This window comes from Athene cunicularia, unplaced genomic scaffold (genome assembly GCF_003259725.1).
Source record: "Athene cunicularia isolate RWA unplaced genomic scaffold, athCun1 SCF_3, whole genome shotgun sequence".
NCBI lineage: Eukaryota > Metazoa > Chordata > Aves > Strigiformes > Strigidae > Athene > Athene cunicularia.
In genome coordinates, this window is record NW_020799377.1 from 435,971 (window position 1) to 455,969 (window position 19,999).

A 19,999-nucleotide genomic window follows, 5' to 3' on the forward strand; every position below is an offset into this window, starting at 1 on the left:
GGTCAGGTCGCTGCGGAAGCAGTGGGATTTCTACTTCTCCACCATTCAGGACTCAGTGGTATGTTGGAACAAGGGATGCATTGTCCAGGTAGAAAGTTGCAAGGATGTAGGATCTTTTTACATCCTCTATTCCAGTAGCCTGCTTTTTTTATTTTTTATTTTTTATTTTTTAATGTCGATCCTAAATAAGCAAGAGTATGTTGGAGGGAGAAAGTAGGTTTTTCAGGAGTAACTGTAAGGGAGAGCCCAAGGGTGCAGGATTTGTGTGTGGGTAGGGGGCCTCTCCCTGTAGGGGCTTACACCAAGGGAAGGAAAACCAGGGTGGAGTCAACAGGAGATGAGAAACAGTCCAGCACTTATACAAAGAGCCAATATTGATACAGATGACAAGGCAGCGTGCTTGAGATAATGGTGCGGCTGAGACTGACAGCCGTGGGAAGGAGGAAATAAAAGAGATTCTTTTTTTATATTGGCTGGCTCTTTCTGCCTGTGAATTAAGAGTCTGGATCTGAATTAAATACCAGGGGAATGGGAGCTGCGTGGGGGAAGAATCGGATCGGTTTGAACCACCACTGTGCAGAAACAATGAACAAGGGATCTCAAACCCGGGAATTTCACCCCTCCCTGCTCTTTCAGATGCATTTAATAATATTCTCCTTTGTGTTCCTGCCTAGTGTAGTGTCACCTTGAGCCTCTTTTGCTGTTGTTTCCCATCCCCTGGTTTACAGGCTGGCAGAGTGGCTTGTGGTCCTTAATTCAGTTTCCAGTGGACACGGGTTTCTTCAGACTGACGGAGAAATGAGAGCACAGCCGTGTGTGCTGCTTGTTTAATGTTGGCGATTGCAGGCCAGTCAGCATGCTACTGTTAAGAGTATGGCTGGGGACTGTGTTTGAGGTGTTAATTAGCAGCAATTAATAAGAAGTGAAAAATTAATACCCTATGTAAGCTTTCTTTGCTAGTTAGTTATATCAACACCAAGGCTCAGAGCTGTCTTGAAGCTTATGTTTGCATAAGAGTTTGGTCTTGTTGACACATAGTATTGGGAAAATACTTAAATGCTTTCCTACCATAAACGGTAAACTAGTTAATTCCCAAAATAAGAAGATAAGCTACAGCCTTTGACAGATTCAGTTTTCTTGGGATGGGGATGCTCTCGACATGACGTTTCAAAAACAGTAAGTTGTGGGTAGCTTAAGCAAAAAATACATTAAAATAGAGTTAAACAAAAATGTCGATGACATCGCTGAATATGGCTAAGAGATTCTGCATTGGCTCCTCTTAATCAAAGTGGGCTCAAGCCCAGCCCTAGATGTGGCCACCAAGGGTGGATTCCAGCCGTGTTGCAGGCACTATCCAGGTTCCCATCCATTTTCCATTTCTGATGGGAAGTTCCTTGACCCAGGGGAACGGGCCTTTCTCATGGATCTGGTGGCAGATTTGGGGCTTGACTGCGTAAGAAACAGCAAATACTCTCATTGTCTGATTGGACACTTTTATCAGCTCATAACTTTGTCTTATCAGCATCATATCACAAGATTTAACTACACCACCAAGAGGCTTATCTTTCTTCTTGGTATTTATATCATTATCCTTGAGTTTTGTTTAAGATGATTGATTTTTTTGTGTGTGTGTTTAAATTGATTTCTCTGTTTCTTTCTGTCCTTTGAATTTTTTTTTTTTTTTAATAGACTCAGATTACATGGTCTGGTCCTAGGCAAAAATGAAAACGGGTGAATCCACCCAGGGTTTAGCTTCATCTGACACCTACCCTCCTCTCACATTTAACAATCTTGATGTAAAATCCCGATAGTTAACCAATTTATTATTAATGATATTTACGGAAGTATTCTCTACCAAAGGAGAAGTGTTTTTTGACTCGCAGTAGACTGATTGCTTCTAGTTTCATAGTTAATTGAAACTTAATATACACCGGGGATGAGTGATACATATATTCTGAGGTTAGCTGCACTCAAAATACTCATAGTATATAATACGCATTAGCAAGTCTCATGTCAACAAAGAATAAAGATGAAGTGCTGTAGTGGCCATCACAGTGGGGAAGTGATCATTATTATTTGTGGAGTGCTTGAAGTATACTAAGCACTTTGCAAAGAGACCAACAAGCATATTGCTCTGAATTGGTTTACGGTCTCTTTTTTTTTAAGAAATATTTTTTTTTTTTGTTTCATTAGCAGGGTCCTTTGGGGTGGGGAACACAAATAGCTGATGGTGATCTAAGTTTGCCCAGACAACCTTCAGTTGGGTGTTGTATCACCTGCTTTGTGAAGCACCCGCAGTTTTAGCATGGTTTAACTGCAGTCACCACGATGCTTTTGTGATTGCTCCAGCAGACAGTCCCACCATGGCTTGGTTAATGGATATCCCACTTAAACTTGACATGCTCCTCGTCTTTTTCAGTTCCTCCCTCCTATAACTGCTCACACATGTCCATTTCTTCCTCACAATTTTCATTGGAACGGCCTTAAAAACTGGGAATGAAAAATCTATGACAGAACACTCTCCCTCTTTCTGTTTTATCACCACCATATCTGGTCTTCCTGAATATGCCTCCTGAGCAGTAAAAGTTGAAAAAATCCCATAATATTTTTACAATCTTATTACCTCCTGCTTTGCTTGGCCTCTGGCAGTAAACTTTTTTCCTACTTACAGTCACGATTCTTGCAGAGCATTTGGCGCCGATGCTGCCAGCATAGTCCTCTCTGTCATGCAGGTCTTGGAGGCATCCACTAATAAGCAGGACCAGTCCTCCACATCGTATATTCTGGACACACACTTTCCCTACTATCTGTCTTTGCTTTAGCATATCTTGTGTGAATAGCTGGTTCCCTCTGTGCCCATAACCCAAGCTCTTGGTTTCTCCTTTTCAGTCCTCCTTTGACACCTCATAATTCATCACCATCTCAGGGAGTTTTACTGAAAAGCTCACTCTGGAGTTGTTCTTAATCTACTCCTAAAGGTGTATCTCTGGGCGTTGCTTGCCTGGTGGCTTACCGTAGCTAGAAAACAGTTGTTATTTAGTCTGGTGTCTGATTCAAGATCTAGTCAGTCTCTATTCCTTTTCTCATATCATTTTTCATCTCTGCGTGTTTTTATTCCACTTTGTATTTACTGTGGTCATTCCTTCTAGAATAATCTCCTCTGCCAACAGAGTGCAATCTATACCTGAGTATTTGCTACCCTGTATGGTACTAACTGGTGCAGTTACCTCAGGTCAGTCTTCATTTGAAAAACAGTTTGCAGCCAGCACAACTGCATAAGGGTATCTGTATTTTGCATGCTGAACTTTATTTTCTAGAGTTTTTCTAGGCTCTCCCCAGCATTCTCCCTTCAGTGCTTCCTGTTTATGTTATCAGAAATATCCCCCTTTGGGAGTTTGAATATTTATGGAGTGAGATACAGTGTTATCCATCAAAAAGTTGGATGCCCAGAGCTGGACTTGTTGGAGTATGGTTGAGTTGGCCTTTCTTGGGTGCCTTATTGGCATGGGTTATGCCACTTTATGGACTAGTCCTTCCCTCTCTGTTGGTGATACAGGGAGCTGGACTTTGAGATGTGAATCCCTTGTGTTGAATACTGTGGATGTAGTTTATTACCTCACTAGCTTTTATGTTGTTATTGCTGCTTCTGTATTATTGCCACTAAGGGGAGATGTCTTTTGTTGCAGCTCCTCATCCAACTCTAGCTTCACCTTGGAGGAGAGAGCAGGATCAAAGAGTTACAATCAACATGGGATAACTTGAAAACCATTCGGAAAGGCTGAGGGAATGAGTTGGTGTAGGTGAAACAAATCACTCATTGTTTTTTTCATTTCTTCTAGAGGTTTTTGTCCTCTAGGTACTCCCTGCTGCAGGATGAATTAGGAAGGCAAGGCCTCTTCCTCTGAACCATGGAGACAAGGGCATCTTTCATCACCACCATGCAAGAGACCCAGCATCTCTCCCCAGAGAAGGGTCAGAGCCTGGCCAACGGCAGCATGGAGCAGTTTGATTCAGGTGAGCTCTCCTTCACCCCCGTGGGTTGTCTTCACTGGTACAGCCCTCCAGCAGGTCTTGGGTAGGGGTGGGGAGAGCCATGTCATCAGGGGAACATTGGGAATGATTGTACAGCTTGAAGGCCTTTTTTGGGTCTTATGGGTTAGACTGTGTCCCATGGGTGATGGGTTAAAAAATGTGAGCTTTTTTTTTTTCTTTTTTTTTCTGGATCTCTTCTACAGTTTGTAGCAGCTATTCAAAATTTAAACAAAAAAAAATAAGGAAAACCTTTCCCAGGACATCATATCATGTTCTTCCTGTTTCTCCACCCTTTTTTACTTTGTTGGAGTTTCGTGGTTAAAGGGAGGAAATGGCCATTCAGAAATTACAGTATTTCTCCCTTGTTTTGACCTTTCACTCTCACTTCCTCCAGAATTTTTTGAGTGCTTCAGGTGAGAGGGTTTCACAAACATTAGACCGGGCAGCATGTAGTCCTTACTAATCCATACTAATTCGTATGACTGGATGCTCTGGGATAGGCACCTAAAGGTGAGGATTCACTATGCTAAATTTGGGCATTGTCATGGTAGATACAGAAAAATAAGTGCTAGCTTCTGGTGATTTCTTCTGGAATTAGGTGCTTTAACTTCCCATAAGGAGACTGTATCTTATGGTGGAGTTGCACATTAATGCTAGACCCAATCTACTTTCTTTCTGATGCCAAACTGGGAGACCCGTCTTTATATCAGCTCTTCTCTTGCACCACCTCAGCTGCCCATCACACCCTGAGCTGACTCACTAACACAGCAGAAAGGTAATTAAAAAGCCAATAGTTTTCTGCCAGCTTTGTGAGATGAACTGGCTGGAGGAAGAGGGAGGGCCAGAGCACATGTTGGTGGGAATGGGACCTATCCCAGTGGCATGGAATTACTAATTTGGCTCAGCTGTCACTTGTAACTTCATCCTTGCTCTGTGTTTGCATGGGAAAGCTCAACTGATGAACTTGTGGGGAACAACACTGAGCTATCGCTCAGTTAATCTATACACAGTTTGCGTTGTGGTACTTGTGTTGGTGCTCATATGCTTGAATGCTTTTCCAGACTTTGCTAGCATTTCTGTAAGAGCTATTATTGATAAAAGGATCCTAAGATGCAAACGGCAGATGAGTCTGTGCTTGCAGATGGGCCTCCTGAAGGGATGTGTTGAGTCTACTTCCGTGGACATAGGTGCCCTCTCCAGTGGTGAATCACGGATTCAACGCTCCTCAGAAGCAATGGTAGCAGTGTTGGGGGAACTGCTTTAAAACTCCGCATGCTTTGCCTTCGGTGTCTTTTGCATTTTTTTCTCTCCAGTGGTGCTGTTTGTTTTGTTGGTCAGCGCTGTGCTGAAGTTCTTTGCAAATCTGTGTCTTTCTGCTTTTCATGTTTCTCCCTCAGCACCTCAGAAATTTGGCCACGCCAGCCTTTAGTTTCTTGACTTCTAGTAGTGACTCGGTGATTTTCCTATTTCCATGGACACCATTGGAAGGCTGTGATGGGTCTTTGAATCTTTGCCACGTTTTGCTAATGAGTTGAGGGTGGGGAGAAGACTCACAGCAATGTGAGACCACACCAGTTAAACTGTGAGCTGTGGTCCTTGAGGTGACTTTTTTAGGGTGAGGTGTGTTGCACAAGCCCTCGTGCAATGCAACCATCTTCTGCAACTTTTACCATGTAAATAATAAAGAAGAGTGGGACATTTGGCCTGCAGGTTGACACTGACCACCTGGGCAGCTTTTAGCAAGCAACTGCATTATGCTTATGCAACTGAAATGGAAATGTGGGTGGGCTTTCAAGAGGTCAGCAGCAGTAGGGAGAAGTGAGAGGACTGTCCTATACAAAATCCAAACTGACTGTGTTGCACTGAAAACGTGTTTGAAATGTGGGGCAGTCCAATTGGTCTTGCCGTGATGGTTGTAGATTTAACGGGGCTCTTAAGTTCTGCATGTTAGGTCGGACACAGAGAATTGGAAACTTTCCTGTGCAGTGGGATTGTTAGCCCAGCCATAGTTTTGGGATTTTTTTCCCATGGCGTATGCAGTGGTTCTGACTCTTTCAGGTGGCTTCAAAGGGAAATTGGACATGCTTAAGGAAGAAAGATGCAGTGTACTAACTGCTTAGAAACCATGTTTGTCTCACGGAAATCCCTGAACCAGAAATAGTTGAATAATAGGAACTTACCTGTTGGGGGATCATAGATGGTTACCCTCATCTAACGGATGTCTCTAGGTGTCCAGGAGGAGGCAACTCATACAAGAAAAGTGCACTGTCTCTGTGTGAAATGGAGGATGTATAGGTATGGAGGGGTTGTGATGAGAAACATGGATTCAGCCATCTAAAGAAAGCTGGACACTCTTGTGTTGCCTTAGGTAAGAACATATTACCCAGGATTCTCCCATAGACATGAAAGAGAAAGACCCTTCCTTCTGTAGTGTGACTCATAGAGGTGGCTACTGAGGGTACTCTAGAGTTAAGCATCTGAATCTGGAGCTGAGGTGCCTTAAAACACCTTACAAAACCTAGTCATCTGATGCTGTCTGTATCACCAGTGAAGAGAAAGATACAGGTCCAGAAAGCAAGTCATCCCATTTTAACATGGGTGCCGGGTTGCCTTTGGGTTGAGTTGCCATCTGGAGCTGTCTCTTTCTCCCCGCTGAGGATGAGGGGAGCTAACCCTGACTGGAGCAGAGGGGAACATCTCAATCCTTGTTGCTCACGAGATGCAGACCCCTCTCTTGAGGTGGGATTCATGTCCTCTAATTCAGACATTTCCAGAGTGGACACCTGCAGCCTGATCTAGTCACCATTTATATCCATGGGAGAGAGGTAGAAGCCTCTAGGATGAGATTCAGTTGGCCAACCACGGATGTTGGTTTTCAAATGAGAACTGGCTGAATTTCTTTGGGGATATGGATCTTGGTGACTCTCCCAAGGCTGTGCTAGAAGTTTGCAGTTGAGTGGGTTCCCCACCCTGCCTCGCTTGATGGGTTAACTGTTAAAGTGTTTCGGTTCTCTGTTCACTCAAAAAGTCACGGATGTCTCTATGTGCTAAATAAGTTGACTAAGAAATTTGCCACAAATATGTTCTCCTTCATTGAAGCCTGAGAAAAATCTGTGTTTCTGGAGCCACGGGTTTTGGGTTTTTAATCCCCTTTATTTCCCATAGCCAGACATCCCGGGAGGCTGTTAACAGCTGGAACAGTTGCATTTTTATAGTGTCTATGCACGAGCACTTTAAAGCTATTGAGAGGCTCACAGATAATGACTTGTTGATTTTATTTGCCATCCTGGGCTTGTTTATACATCGCCGTATTGTAGGCTAGCCAGCCTTGACTCTTTCATTAAGAAAGAGCACTGGGCTTAAGTACTAATAATTGGAAAGGGAGCTGATATGTAAAATAGGCCTAATGCCAAATTTATCATCTCACAGGGCACTCTGTGAAATGTTGGCACCTGGGGTTTTGCAGCTCTCCGGCAGAGCCAGGACTTTGTTCTTGGAGTGCGTGACTAGTAGGGATGAACAGATCGGCTTTGTGATAGCTGCTTCTCAAGTGGGCACAATCTTTGTTGTCATATACTAAGAAACTTTGCATTTCTCTGTCTGCCTCTTAATTTGGGGGATTTCCAGGCAATTGAGAGTGGTGTCCTTTGCTTCTCAGCAGTAGGGCTTTTCTGATCAATGAGGAAATTTGTGCACAGCCCTGTTATGTGTGTGGATGGAGTTGGGTCCCTTGGGCTGGTCTCATCCCTGGACCACCCTGTCTCTACTCTGGATGCCCCCCTGACAGATTTCTAGAAGGGAACAAAGTCTATTAAAAAAAAAAAAAAAAATTTGGAAATTCACAGTCCATTCAAAGTCCTTTGTGATAAACCAAAACAAAATAAAACACTGATGCTGTGATGAGTACTCTGACATTATTTTACAGACCTTGTAAAAGTAATTTCCTGATAAAGTCTGCAGGTAGAACACTGTAGAGGAGTCATACTTGTGATGTGTCAGAGAGAAATGAACTGACAGGGAGGGAAGGCTGCAGCTCTCGTGCAGCCTCCCCCTAGGGTCTTGACGACTCTATTTGGGTTTAGAAAGGAGAGATCTAGGTGATATTTTTTCAAACAGGTGCTGTTGTGCGTTTTGCTGGACTGCATGTGAATGAACCTGCTGGTGAGGTTGCGGGAACATTGGGAATATTGAATCTCTCTGTGTTGGCAGGTGGCAGGTCACGGGTAATAACGTTAGGAAGTGTAGGAGGACTTGTTACATCCATAACTAGCATCTGTAATGCTAACATAATTAATGTGCTGTTGCCAAATTCTGGAGACAGTTTTGCCACCCTGGAAACGTTGATCCCTGCAAGGGCTGGAGGTTATCTACTGAACTGCATAAAAATCTTTGCTTTCGTTGCTCTGTGGAATGACTCCTAACCATAGGACTACCAAGGAGGGCTGGAGAAAAAGAGACGCTTGCCTGGACTCACCCAGCAGGTTAGAGCCAAAAGCAGGAATAAAACCTGAGAAAATACAGACAGCATCATGTGCTGAGGGAAGTGCCTCAAGCATTGAAATAGAAGTGTCTGAGCAGGAGAGAGGAAAAGGAAACGTCCTGTCCGTGTCAGATGTCCTGAGATGAAGATGTCCTTGTGGTTCTTGAGCAGCCCATGCTAACACCACAGGTGTAGATGGATGCAGAGGTAGGGAGCAAACAGGCAGAAGTTTTAGCTTTTCATGTCAGATGGTTCTGAGTTTTAATGGGACAGGGTTCGGTTGTACTCGGGGTAAAAAGTTGCTTAGGCACTGGAGAAATTCTAAGCCTGGGTTGGATAACCATATCTGCCCACCTACTCACAGACTAACATAGTTTATTTTAGAGTCTCAGCCTTTGAAATCTCTGGACCTGCCTCTTCTCTAAAACATTAACTCCCCAGGGTTGCAGACATGAAGGCTGAAAAATTTCCCTGATGATCTAAGTTGCCTGCCTGTGTGATACAGATAAAGGAAACTCTTAGCAATTTTTGCACCAAGCTCCTACCTTGTGGTTAAGCTGTGGCTTATCTTTCAGTCAAGAATGAACAAACCCCTCATTTTAGGTCAAATATCTCAAGTAGAGCCAGCTTCTATGCCGGGAGGTTTTTGCAAGATTTGCAAGAAACAAAACAAAGCTCATCCCTTATTCTACATTGAATTTGTGTATTTTCAGGTTGTAATCACGGGGTTGGGTTATTTCTTGTCTTGCTGCGTTGAAAAGTCATCTGGTAGCCACTTTATCACAGGAGTAAGTGTTGATTTACATCTCCATATTTAAGCAGGTTATTTGAGTTTAAGGCAAGGAACCAGACCTTAGACTTGATGCAGCAAAGTGTTTAACAGCACAGACAGCTCAGTGCTTGTCTTTGAACTCCCAGACAGATCTTTACCCTCCACCAGCTCTGTCTCAAAAACCTTCTTCTGATCCACTTTCTTCCCCTTGCCGGTGTATATCTGGCTCCATGGCCAGCAAATAAAACCTGTGTTTTCCCCTTCTAATAATAAGAGATGCCCATTGCACAGCATAATTTTCTGGTCCTGAAAACTGAAGACCTGTAGCAATAATTGCAATAAATTAACCGTGCCGTTTTCTTCATAAAACTGTCTGGGGAGGTTTCTTAATTCAGTTTGTCGTGAGTCACTTTAATTACATCATGACCACGCTGATGAATGTTTGGGCAGGTAAGGGTCTCGCAGAGTTTGCCTGATAAATGCTTATTGCGAAGAGCTCATTGCTAGACTGTAAATATTTTTGCTCTGGGGATGAAACTGGGTTTGTGAGATTGCTTGGGAACAAAATGAAAACAATCAGATTTGGCTGATTTTCTGTAAGTGAAAGAAGATTTATTTTTAATTATTGTGTGTGTTTCAGCAATGGTTTGAGGCCTCGGCTCATCTCTACTCAGTGCAGTTATAAAGCAAAAATAAATAAAAGAAAGAGTCGTAATGTCAAGTCCTTCGCTGTGGGGAAGGATCATGTGGGGCAGCGGTGTGGATAGGCGCGGCATGATGCAGAGCTCCAGATCTGAAATGGGTCAAGGACAAATTCAGGGAGCAGGAAGGCAACAGTGGTCTGGTGAGGGGTGCTGGAGGATTTGGGGGAAAGCAGAGGTAGTCTTGTTGGAAGAGGGAGGCATGGGGGCCTTGACTGGTGTTTCTGGGTGGAGGGATGCTGAGGAAGGAGAGAAAGGGTGGCAGGACTGAAAATGGGGCTCCCCAGCCCCAGGGGTTGGCGTGTTTGCTTTACATACAGCCAACAGCAGCAAGTTCTAATACTGCTAGGACACTGCTCTGATTAGCAGTGCTGGGTGACCCACTGTTGGACCCTTTGTACCCTTGTGTTAGTGGGCAGGCAGCCACCTCCTTTGCAGCAAGAGAGTCATCAAATACAAAATAAAAGAGCACAAGTGCCTGTTGCGGTACGATGCGTTTGTTTCCCACTGCCATGAAAGCGGAGTCATTTCTGGTCTTAAAGTGTTGGCTCCTGAAGTCCTAAAGTCTGCTGAAAGTGTGTTGAGAGCTGGTCAGAGCAGCTCAGCACAGATCTTTAAAAAAAGCTTTCTGGCTTTGCTTGTGTTGATGTTGATACTGGTTGCTATTCTCACCCTGAACTGTTTGACACAACTTTTGCCTTCTTTGGCTGTGTTTTAGGCTGCTTTTCTTTCCTTTTTTTTTTTTTTTTTTTCTTTTGAACAGATGAAGGCTCCAGCATTGAGGATGCAGACTTCAACTGGGATGAGTTCCTGGAGGAAACCGGAGCCAGTGCTGCTCCCCACACTTCCTTCAAACACGTACGTGCTTTGTCTGAGCCTCGTGGGCATTGCACGCGTTCCCTCTTCTGGTTTTCAGGGGGTCCCTGGAGAAGTGAAATGGGGTCTGACCGTTTTGGGGAGAAATTTTCACTCTGTGCATGTTGCAACCTGTGTAGGAATGGGCCCCCATCTGGTATTAGGTGAACTCGGTGTGTTTGCACCATCTGCAGTCACAGGTTTGAGCACTGTCTATGCCATGCCTTGGGTTCAAATTTTCCATTTTTGAGGGCTTTTGTTGCCCTCCTTTGGCTTCTAATGCACTCTTTTTTTTTCTCCATGTATTTTTTCTTCTCTATTCATTGATGTCCATCTCAACCTGTAGAGATTCATCTCACAAGAGTGCCTTATTTCTCCAGAGCTGTCCTCATTGCATGATTTACTGACTAGCAGGGTCACTCAGCACTAGAGCCCAGCATAGCCCATAGGAAACCATCTCTTGGTCTCCTGCCTGGAGACGCTGTCTCAGGATAACCAGGTACCTGGGTAGGTGATACTCTTCTTAGGTGTACATGGCTCCTACAGACAGTGATGGTAGTGTCTGTGGCTCTGGTCCATGTTAGTGCACGTAGCATTCGAAGTGTCTGAAATCTTGACTGATGAAGATCAGAGCATGCTTTGAAGAAAGGACTTTGTCTCCAAGCAGAGCCCATCACAGTCAAGGATATTGTTTGGGACCAGCTTCTCCATTAACCACCAGTTGTTTAACTGCTTCTGTTCAGCTCTGTGTGCATGATGTCACATCAGGATGTGGGACAGAAAGGAAGCTGATGTACGAGCTCATCATCAGTCAAGTGCATGCACGTGTGGCCACGTTGGCAGGTTTTTCCAGGAGATCTTTTCTCATTCATTCCCAAGACTGTGCTGTCGGTGATGTTGGGGTCTGGTGGGAAGGTGTTGTGATGCCTTCATCTGTGTCAAGCCATGACGAGTCATCGTGGTTCTCTGTCCTCAGCTGCAACTCTCGTGAGGATAGTGCTGCTCACCCTCCTTACCTGACCCATCAGGTGTAGGTAGCAGCCTGTTCTGCTACAGTTGCTCATCAGTCACAGCGGCTCTTCTCCCAGCTTCCCTTGGCTGGCCTGTGTGCTCTGGAGGATGTGGACATCTTTGACAGGAAGAGAGGGGTTTTAGCTATTATGATGCTCTGGGTCGTTTTACACTGAGTCTGTTTGCTGGCAGAGATGTCCTTTGGGAGCAGCGTAGTTGTGCTGCAGTGAGAAAGCTTCCTGAAGAACCTGTTGCTGCTTTAACAGAACTCTTTATTCGGATGACTGCTGGCCTGCCATTAAACCACCTTTGTCTCCAGGTGATTTCTTGGCTTGTTTTGAAGGGGTAAGGAGCTGCAATGATGAAAAACCATTTTGATCTACATCTGAAAAAATAATACAATCCTCCATTTCCTATTTTGCTTCTATTTTAACAGCTGGAGTATTGCATAATTCTCTATACTGGACAATTGCAGGGCAATGCTTATTGTAGAGTTTGTCCTTGATCCAGCAGCTGTCTGGAGCAAGCATCTTGTCCCAGGTTTCTGCTGTAGGGCCCAACCCAAATACCAGATCCAGGTGAAAGTTTTGTGCTTCATGAAGCCATTAAGGATGTCTCTAGGTGTCTGGAGATGCCCACCTCATCCTGCTGATTGTGCCTGTGATGGTGTCTCACAGCACCTCAGTTCTGGGACTGTACATATGAGACAGGTTAATACTGGGAATAGTTCTTAGTGACTATGTTTCACAGTCTGAAACTTGATCCTCAAAAAAACCCTGGGTTGGCCAGGAACCATCACATAAGATGATATTATCTGTCTGTTTGATGCCACTCTTCATGTGATTTCCAGTCACAAGTCCCTTCCCACCAGAATACACCTTTTGTCTTTACTTATAGTGAGCACAAGGAGAAAAACAACAAATGAACATCTGTCCTGGATTATTTATGAGGACCCTTAGTGTCACAGATAAGATCCTGTTTTATGACCAAATACAGTAGTAACGTCCCAGACCTTCAATCTTAGACCATCTCCGAAGGTTCCTTTCAACCTCAACTATTTTCTGGCTCCAGGCACTGATGCTGGTGGAAGTGCCCACACAAGCAAAGGTACATGGAGTACACCTTTAAATGGCTTTGGCTGGGCAGGACTCATGTCATAAACTGTAGTGGGATGAGTGAGGTAGTACTGCTGACACGCCAGAGGAGTGCTTTCTCTGCAACTTGGCATCCCCAAGTCTGTGAAGTCCTCAGGAGGCCAAGTAGACCATATTATATTTATCTCTGTGAGGAAAAGTGGCATTTTAACCTGTCATTTAAATGAGAAGTTAATCGGAGACAGGCTTAAATCAGGCTTTGTAATCTGTCTGGTTTCAGTAGCAGATAAGGTACTAAGAAACCTGTAAGAACCTGCCCTTAAGCATCTCGTATGGCGTAACAGGCTACGGTTTGAGTGGTTTTCTGAAGACAAGCCTGGCATCTGAACCAGTGGATCAGCATCCACCTCTTCTTTAACAACAGCCGCTAGAGACATCCCGCACCGCCATGCGGTGTGCCCACAGCAGGCACTAGTGTTTAACTGCAGTCTCTGCAGTGTCCTAGAAGGGATGCGCTGGCATCTACAGTGTCCGAAGGCAAGTCATGTGTGACCTGTCACTGGTTAGATAAATGGAAGTGACATCTCCATCAGATGGCAAGAGAGTGACTCAAACCATTTGCTTCTTTCAGCAATGGACCATCACACCTTATTTACCAGGGTGCTGGGAGAGTGAATAGGTTGAGGCTTGAGCTGGTGGGTATAGATTTAGTGAAAATGCTCTCCTTGGTCTGCCTGGTACAGCGTTCAGCCTTTGATGATTGTGAAGCCTGGAGAGATGGCTTCAGCGTTGTTGTACTACTAATTGTAGTTGGGTTTGACTCCTAGAGGTGCTTAGTACCTGCCTTTCTCCTTTGCATGTGTCCTGTGATTTGCCTGATGGAGCTGTGCAGTGGGAAACGCAACTTCGCTTGAGTTAAACTGACTTTTCCCAGGCATTAGTGAGATCTGTGATGCTAAGGTGGGGACCAGTCCTCTCAGATGTAATGCAGCTGAGGTTACTGCTGCTGGAAGGCCTCTTTAGAGCATTCAGGACCTTGCATGATGGGGTATATGCCTATGAATTAGGAATGGCCCTGCCCAGACAGATTGTAAAGGAGGTGGTTGGATTAAGGAGCACAATCAAATCATCTTATCCCAGAGCTGCTCTTTAAAGGCAGCATGATCTTGCTTAGCTGGGGAGGGGTGGTCTCCCTGCAAAGAAGAAAAGGTGACAACATGCCTTTCTCATTTTGTAAGGTGGAAATCAGCCTTCAAAGTAGTTTCCAACCAGGGATGAAATTAGAAGTGGCCAACAAGAGCAATCCGGACACATACTGGGTGGCTACGATCATCACAACGTGTGGACAGCTCTTACTGCTTCGTTACTGTGGCTATGGAGATGACCGCAGGGCGGATTTCTGGTGTGACGTGATGACGGCGGATCTTCACCCGGTTGGCTGGTGTACACAGAATAACAAGGTCCTGATGCCTCCAGATGGTGAGTTCTGTGTGTTTTGTTAAGAGTCGTGCTCTAGTATTGGGCACTGGAAGGGGTGCTCCAGATCCTGCACAGGTGTTGGGTGGTGCAGTCAGGGTCGGGTCCCCACGGGTCAGTGGGAGGTTCAGTTTGCCAGTCAGCCTCTAGCGAAGACATTTTTTGCTGTAGTTGGTAACAACAGAAGGCACTTCTGTAGGAAGCTGTCTTAACAAGGAAGCTTACTGCTAAATTGTAAAGCTGTGATTTTCAGTTAAGGGAGAAAATTGTCCTGTTCTTTGTAGGAAGAAAGGATGAAATTCAGAGTGAGAACAAACTAAAATAAGCAAGATCGGTTTGGGTGTAACCAAAAGCAGAAGTTGGCTGTGCACTCAAGTGTTTTCCCCCGAAAGTTTAAAACCTTCCATTGCCAGATTCCTGCAGCTTTTAACTCCAATGGTAGATACATGTGATTAAAGATAGCAAAATTTGGTCATCATAGGTTAGGATATTGCCTGATGATCAGCTCTTTGGTGCATAAAAGCTGGATGCAAGAGCTGGGGGTTACTGAGTAGCCCATGTGGAACAGTTTGTTAACAATACAGTTTGATTCCCAGTGTGTAAGCAAAATGGGGCTTTTTGGCTGTGTACATCAACAGAACAGCTGTGTATCCTTACCACTACGTAGCTCCAAGCAGAGGAATACTTGTCACTGTTACTCATATGTATTCCCACCATATATCCCATTTATTCTGGATCAAGGGAGGAAGAGATGAATATTTAGATTCCAGCTTGTGCATGTGTTTAAGGAAAGTCTCATTTAAGGATTCTACTGCTGAAGTTCTTTCTGTTTCATGTGACCACTGGAAAAAAAAAAAATATGTGCCAGTTGTGTGCCATGCATGACTTCTCCTGGTGTAGGTGTTTCCTACAGTGAAGTGAGCTGTAGACACGGTCTTTGAATCAAAGCTGAGATTCCTGCCTTGTGTGTGCTGAACTCTGAGCTAAAGTTATCTTTTTGTTTTGGTCTGTGTATTTTGAATAAACAGAGGACTGATTGCTTAAAAAAAAAAAAAAAAAAAGAAGTCGTCTTGAAGACAAATATGGCTGAGAAATTTGTTGGCTTAGCACTAGTAAATCAAGCTGATGTGAGAGGGGTTAGGTATTTTATTTTATTGGTCTCTTAAACTACCTTTTATTACATGGATTATAATCAATGTTATCGGAAAGGTGTACGGTCCTGCAAACTAAATCTCAAAATGCAAGGGTCAAGGGGTAAGAGATCTTATCGACTGTTGTAATAGAAAATAACGATTGTCTTATAACTGGAGGCAACTGCTTTCCATGGAGATGTTGGAATCTGCTCTTTGGGTTGTGGCTACTTTGTGTGAATTGTCTTGCTTGAATGACTGCAAATGTGCAGTGCGTCATACCTCCTTTCTTCTCTGTCTGGGTGATGTAACTGTACGCCACGGTCTTAAATTTGGGCAACTGCCCTGTTTTCTTGCCCCCGCTCCCTCCCTTCTTAGTGAATAAACTCTATTGAATATGTCTTAGTATAGTTTTCAGAGAGAATAAATCAAATTTGTAGGTTGTAATTTAAAAAAAAAAAAAAAGATTTAAGCATTTAAGAACTTGGGTTGTATTTTGGAATGAGGCATCTAAAATGCCCAGGAGGATTTGAGCCTCAGGACTTCTCTCACTTGGAAAAGAGAGAGGTCTTACATGTGGTCATAAATTGCAGAGCTCCTCTGGACGTCTGCCCACAGGGTCAGCCTGTAGTCAGAGGTGTGTTTTCAAAAGGTCGTAGCTCCCACTGAGACACCACAGGGTAGAAGCTGAATTTTCAAGAGTGCCCCTTGTCTTCTGTAGGGAGAACTGAGCTCTGACCAGCTTTTAGAAGTTGTTTGTGAGTACTAGACTTGCTGTACAGAGGTGGCAGGAGTTTGTCCTGTTGCTTCATGGCTTTGCTGAGCAGTGAATTTATCTTAAGCCGAACTTCATTGCAGTGCTGAGAGTTTTAGGTGGTGAAACCTGCAGGACTAGACTGCGTTGCTTATAGAGAAAGTGATGTTCTCTATGAACTCAATGGAGGGTTTTTTTGCCTTTTTAGCTTTGCACAATATTTTGTTGTTAAACCTTTGGAAGAAACGAAAGCCAGCTTCAAATTGCATGGAGCAATTTTCTAAGGGCCTGATTGTTCACATCTTGGTTACAGTGAGGATATCTGTCGGCAAGACAGTGCAAGCAGCGTGGCCAGGGCCAGTTATCTGTCGTTAGGATTTGATTTTAATCAGGAGCTGAAGGCTTTGCTTAAAAAGCAGATCTGCCAAGAATGACTTGTTCAGTGGACAGAATACCAGCACTGGGGACAATGCTCTGTTTCTGCTTACGAATCAGATCAGACTGATCGGCGCTTGTCTTACAAATGTGATGCCAGACAAGAATGGTACGGAGTGATAGGACGAAGAATTTCATTAGATGGGAGAGAGATGCAAAAAACCAGGCCGGTTCAGTTTAGCAAATCAATAGAGCTTGATTTAACGTTCAGCGCACACAGAGCTTTTAAGGGGCAGCTGCCAAATAATTATTGTTTATGATCCCAATAGAAGCAAGTCATTTAATTTACAGACTGTTACATGATTATTTATTGGGTGACGTTAGTATTGCATCATGGTGACTGTGAGTATAATGTCAACTCATGTTATGTCCTCCCATGACATTATGGTGCAGTGCACTAGGATAGGGCTGCTCAAGCCAAATACTTGAGTTTGCAATAAAATGTATTGGCTCATGAAAGAATGGTGTGAGTGCGTGTGTGCCTGCAAGCTTCACCCTCCGCTCCCTCCTTCCCTGCAGGAAATCAAAGGAGTAAAATTGTAGTTACTTCAAGCTTTGCCATTAATTATATTTTTCTCATTACAAATCGGTGTGTAATTTGAATTGCAAACTCAACTATCCTGGCAGAATAGATCTGTTTACCATTCAAAGCAAAATGAAAATTATTTAAATTAGTTAATATAGAACTCATTTGAATGAATTGGATGTTTATTCATGAACTAGCTGAGGCAAGTGTGAAGCTGTCCTTATGGTCTGTAGCTTTGGCACTGATCAGCTCTAAAGTCACGTCCTGGGACAGAGATTTCTATTTTATTGCATATTAACTGTGGTGTAGACCAGTGGGTAGCTACTGCCTGATGTAGCTGAGTGTGAAATTTTCATCCTTTCTGACAAGGCCTTTCAGCAATTATAATTCATATGAGGAAGGACAACCTGCTTCAAAGTTCCTCGACAGTGGCAAGGCTGTGGCGGTATAGCAGGATTGGTTTTCTGCGCTGTAGGGGTGGGATATAACAGACTTCCCATCAGTTAGCTAAAATTTCCCCATAATATTAGCCTGCATGGAAACAGGGACAGCCTTTATCCCCTTCTGTGTCTTACCCAAGCACTGTCCTCCCCAGCACAGAGCCGACGCAGTTGTTTTTCAGCACGCTCCATCCCTTGGGACGTTTTACCCATTGAGCATTAAAAATTAAAGTCTAACTAAACTTTCCCTTACTAGCAGTTCCTTTAACTGTGAAAGGAAAGGAGGTCTCTTGCCTCCTTTAGCCTGTTATTTCCATGTGCTGTTTTCCTTTGTTGATGACAGTTGGGTTCATGAACACATTTACCATCGGGTAGAAGAGCAGTGTGGAGAACCTGACAAGCGTAGTAGCTAAATTATGCATTGTGAACCACGCGAAGAGCAGGAGCGTCTTTTGATTGACACTTGGGTGTTTTTGTACAGATTGCAGATTTACAGCTGAGCCAACAGAGCCGAATCTCTCCTGGCACTATCTTAATGCATTCTGGGATGCGCTAAAGACACTGGATGACAAGATTATTGTGTACACTTGTAATTGCCACGGTGGTTCTGCTTTAATGTTATTGACAGATGGAAATTCAAATAGGGCATTTCTGTGTGCAGATCCACTCAGTGAGCTCGAGTCTGCTTGCTGTGTAAACCAGAAGACAGAGGAGACTGGAGATGTAGAGAAATACAGTGGAGAGAGAACCAGGTCTATATTTTGATTTTACGGTGAACTGATACAGCTGGGAAAACCTCTGAACACCATCTACATGTGGATTTGGAGATCAGGATGATCAGTTGTACTGCGATTATGTGTTGCAAAGCAGCCTTTACTTCTCTGTTACATCAGTGTAAGGAGGATTAAAGCTGAAAAGCCTGATCCTGAGGTGATGTAAGTCCCTTCTGAATGGTGCTGAGCTTCATCAAGTGAAATATGCTACTAAAAGTCGTGGGCATAAACCGTTTTGCCTGCCTAGACTTTCTGTGAAGATGAACATCATCATTTGGTCACTATCTGAAATAGTTTTTTGCGTTTCACTCAGTTCAGGTTAACTTTTGTCCCAGATCCAGGCCAAAGGAGAGGAGTTGCACTCAGATTCAAAGTGCTGGGTCTGATTCTGGGCAGGGTGTGGGTGAAAAAAAGAGAGAAAACATGTGCCACAGCAAACAGATTTACTTTCAACTAATATATTTTTTTTTTTTTTACCCTTATCTGAATCTATCACAGAACCAAATTCTGCTGTTTGAGATCACTGATATAAGGGAGGGGAGAAGTGGATCTAGTTGGCCATGTCAAAACTTAAGACACAAGGACTTACTGGATTCTGCACTATGAAAAGCTGGTCAGCTGCATTGCACGGTTGATTGATGTGCAAGATGTCAGATAGATAAATATATGGATAGAAGAAATAAGTTAATTTTGAGCCAGTTTTTCCATTTTGTTAGCTCTAACATGAAATCATCGATGGATGTAGTGGTTACAACGGATGCTGAGACTGGACTACAGCAGAAAGTAGTGGGATTGAGAGAAAATGAGGCGCAGGGGCTGGGAACAGGAGCAGTGAGAGGATAAGGTGAGACAGGAGCAAAGAGAAGAGCAAGCCTTGAGCAATCATTTCCTGCTCGGGGTGTGGATTTGGCGTCAGTCAGGAATCCCTAGGTGTGCCAGGAGGCTCTTTCGAGGGGCACAGCTCGGGGGGTGGTGGTGTGGCCCATACACTCGCATTTCAGCATCGTTCTTGGAGGTCACTTCTGTTGCAAAGCTTGTCCACAGGTTCTTCAGAGAGTGGCACAGAGATGATGTTTCTGAAGACAGATGAAAGCCTCCAGAGCTTCTCTCTCAGAAAATGAGATCACGGATGTTTGGGGTTTTTTTAACTGAAGCCAACTTTCTCCTGGTAATCTCATCCCAGAGGAAATAAAACTTAAACTATGCCTGCAGGTCCGTTATAATAGTGTAGGTAGAGGGGATCAGATGGGCGGCGTGGACTTCTCCTTTTATCTTTGTGAGGAGCTGGCTCACTTCCACTGACTTATCTGAGATGAGTTTGCTTTTCTAGTGGTATAATTGAGAGCAGATCTGGCCCCAGTTTAGCTCTTTCACTGAAGGCTCACCTGAAATATTACTTCCTAAGAGCTTGAGGCTGGAGAAAATCAGTAGGCATTCACTGAGCTTGTACTGTTTTACATCAGGGAAGAACTGGGCCCTTGAGCAAAGTAAAATGAAACTCGGAAATCTTCTTTGGCAGG

The 19,999-nt window shown here is 44.0% G+C and overlaps 1 protein-coding gene across 1 annotated transcript in view; it reads left to right on the forward strand.

The window, feature by feature from the left end:
* Positions 1-3,843: 3,843 nt before the first annotated feature.
* Positions 3,844-19,999, forward strand: part of SFMBT2 (Scm like with four mbt domains 2) — a 112,226-nt gene continuing 96,070 nt past the window's right edge. Inside the window, exons 1-3 of the mRNA XM_026867362.1 lie at positions 3,844-4,014; positions 10,749-10,843; positions 14,184-14,424. Coding sequence (XP_026723163.1) covers positions 3,909-4,014; positions 10,749-10,843; positions 14,184-14,424 — 442 coding nt within the window. The 5' untranslated portion in view covers positions 3,844-3,908. The remainder of the gene's footprint in view (positions 4,015-10,748; positions 10,844-14,183; positions 14,425-19,999) is intronic.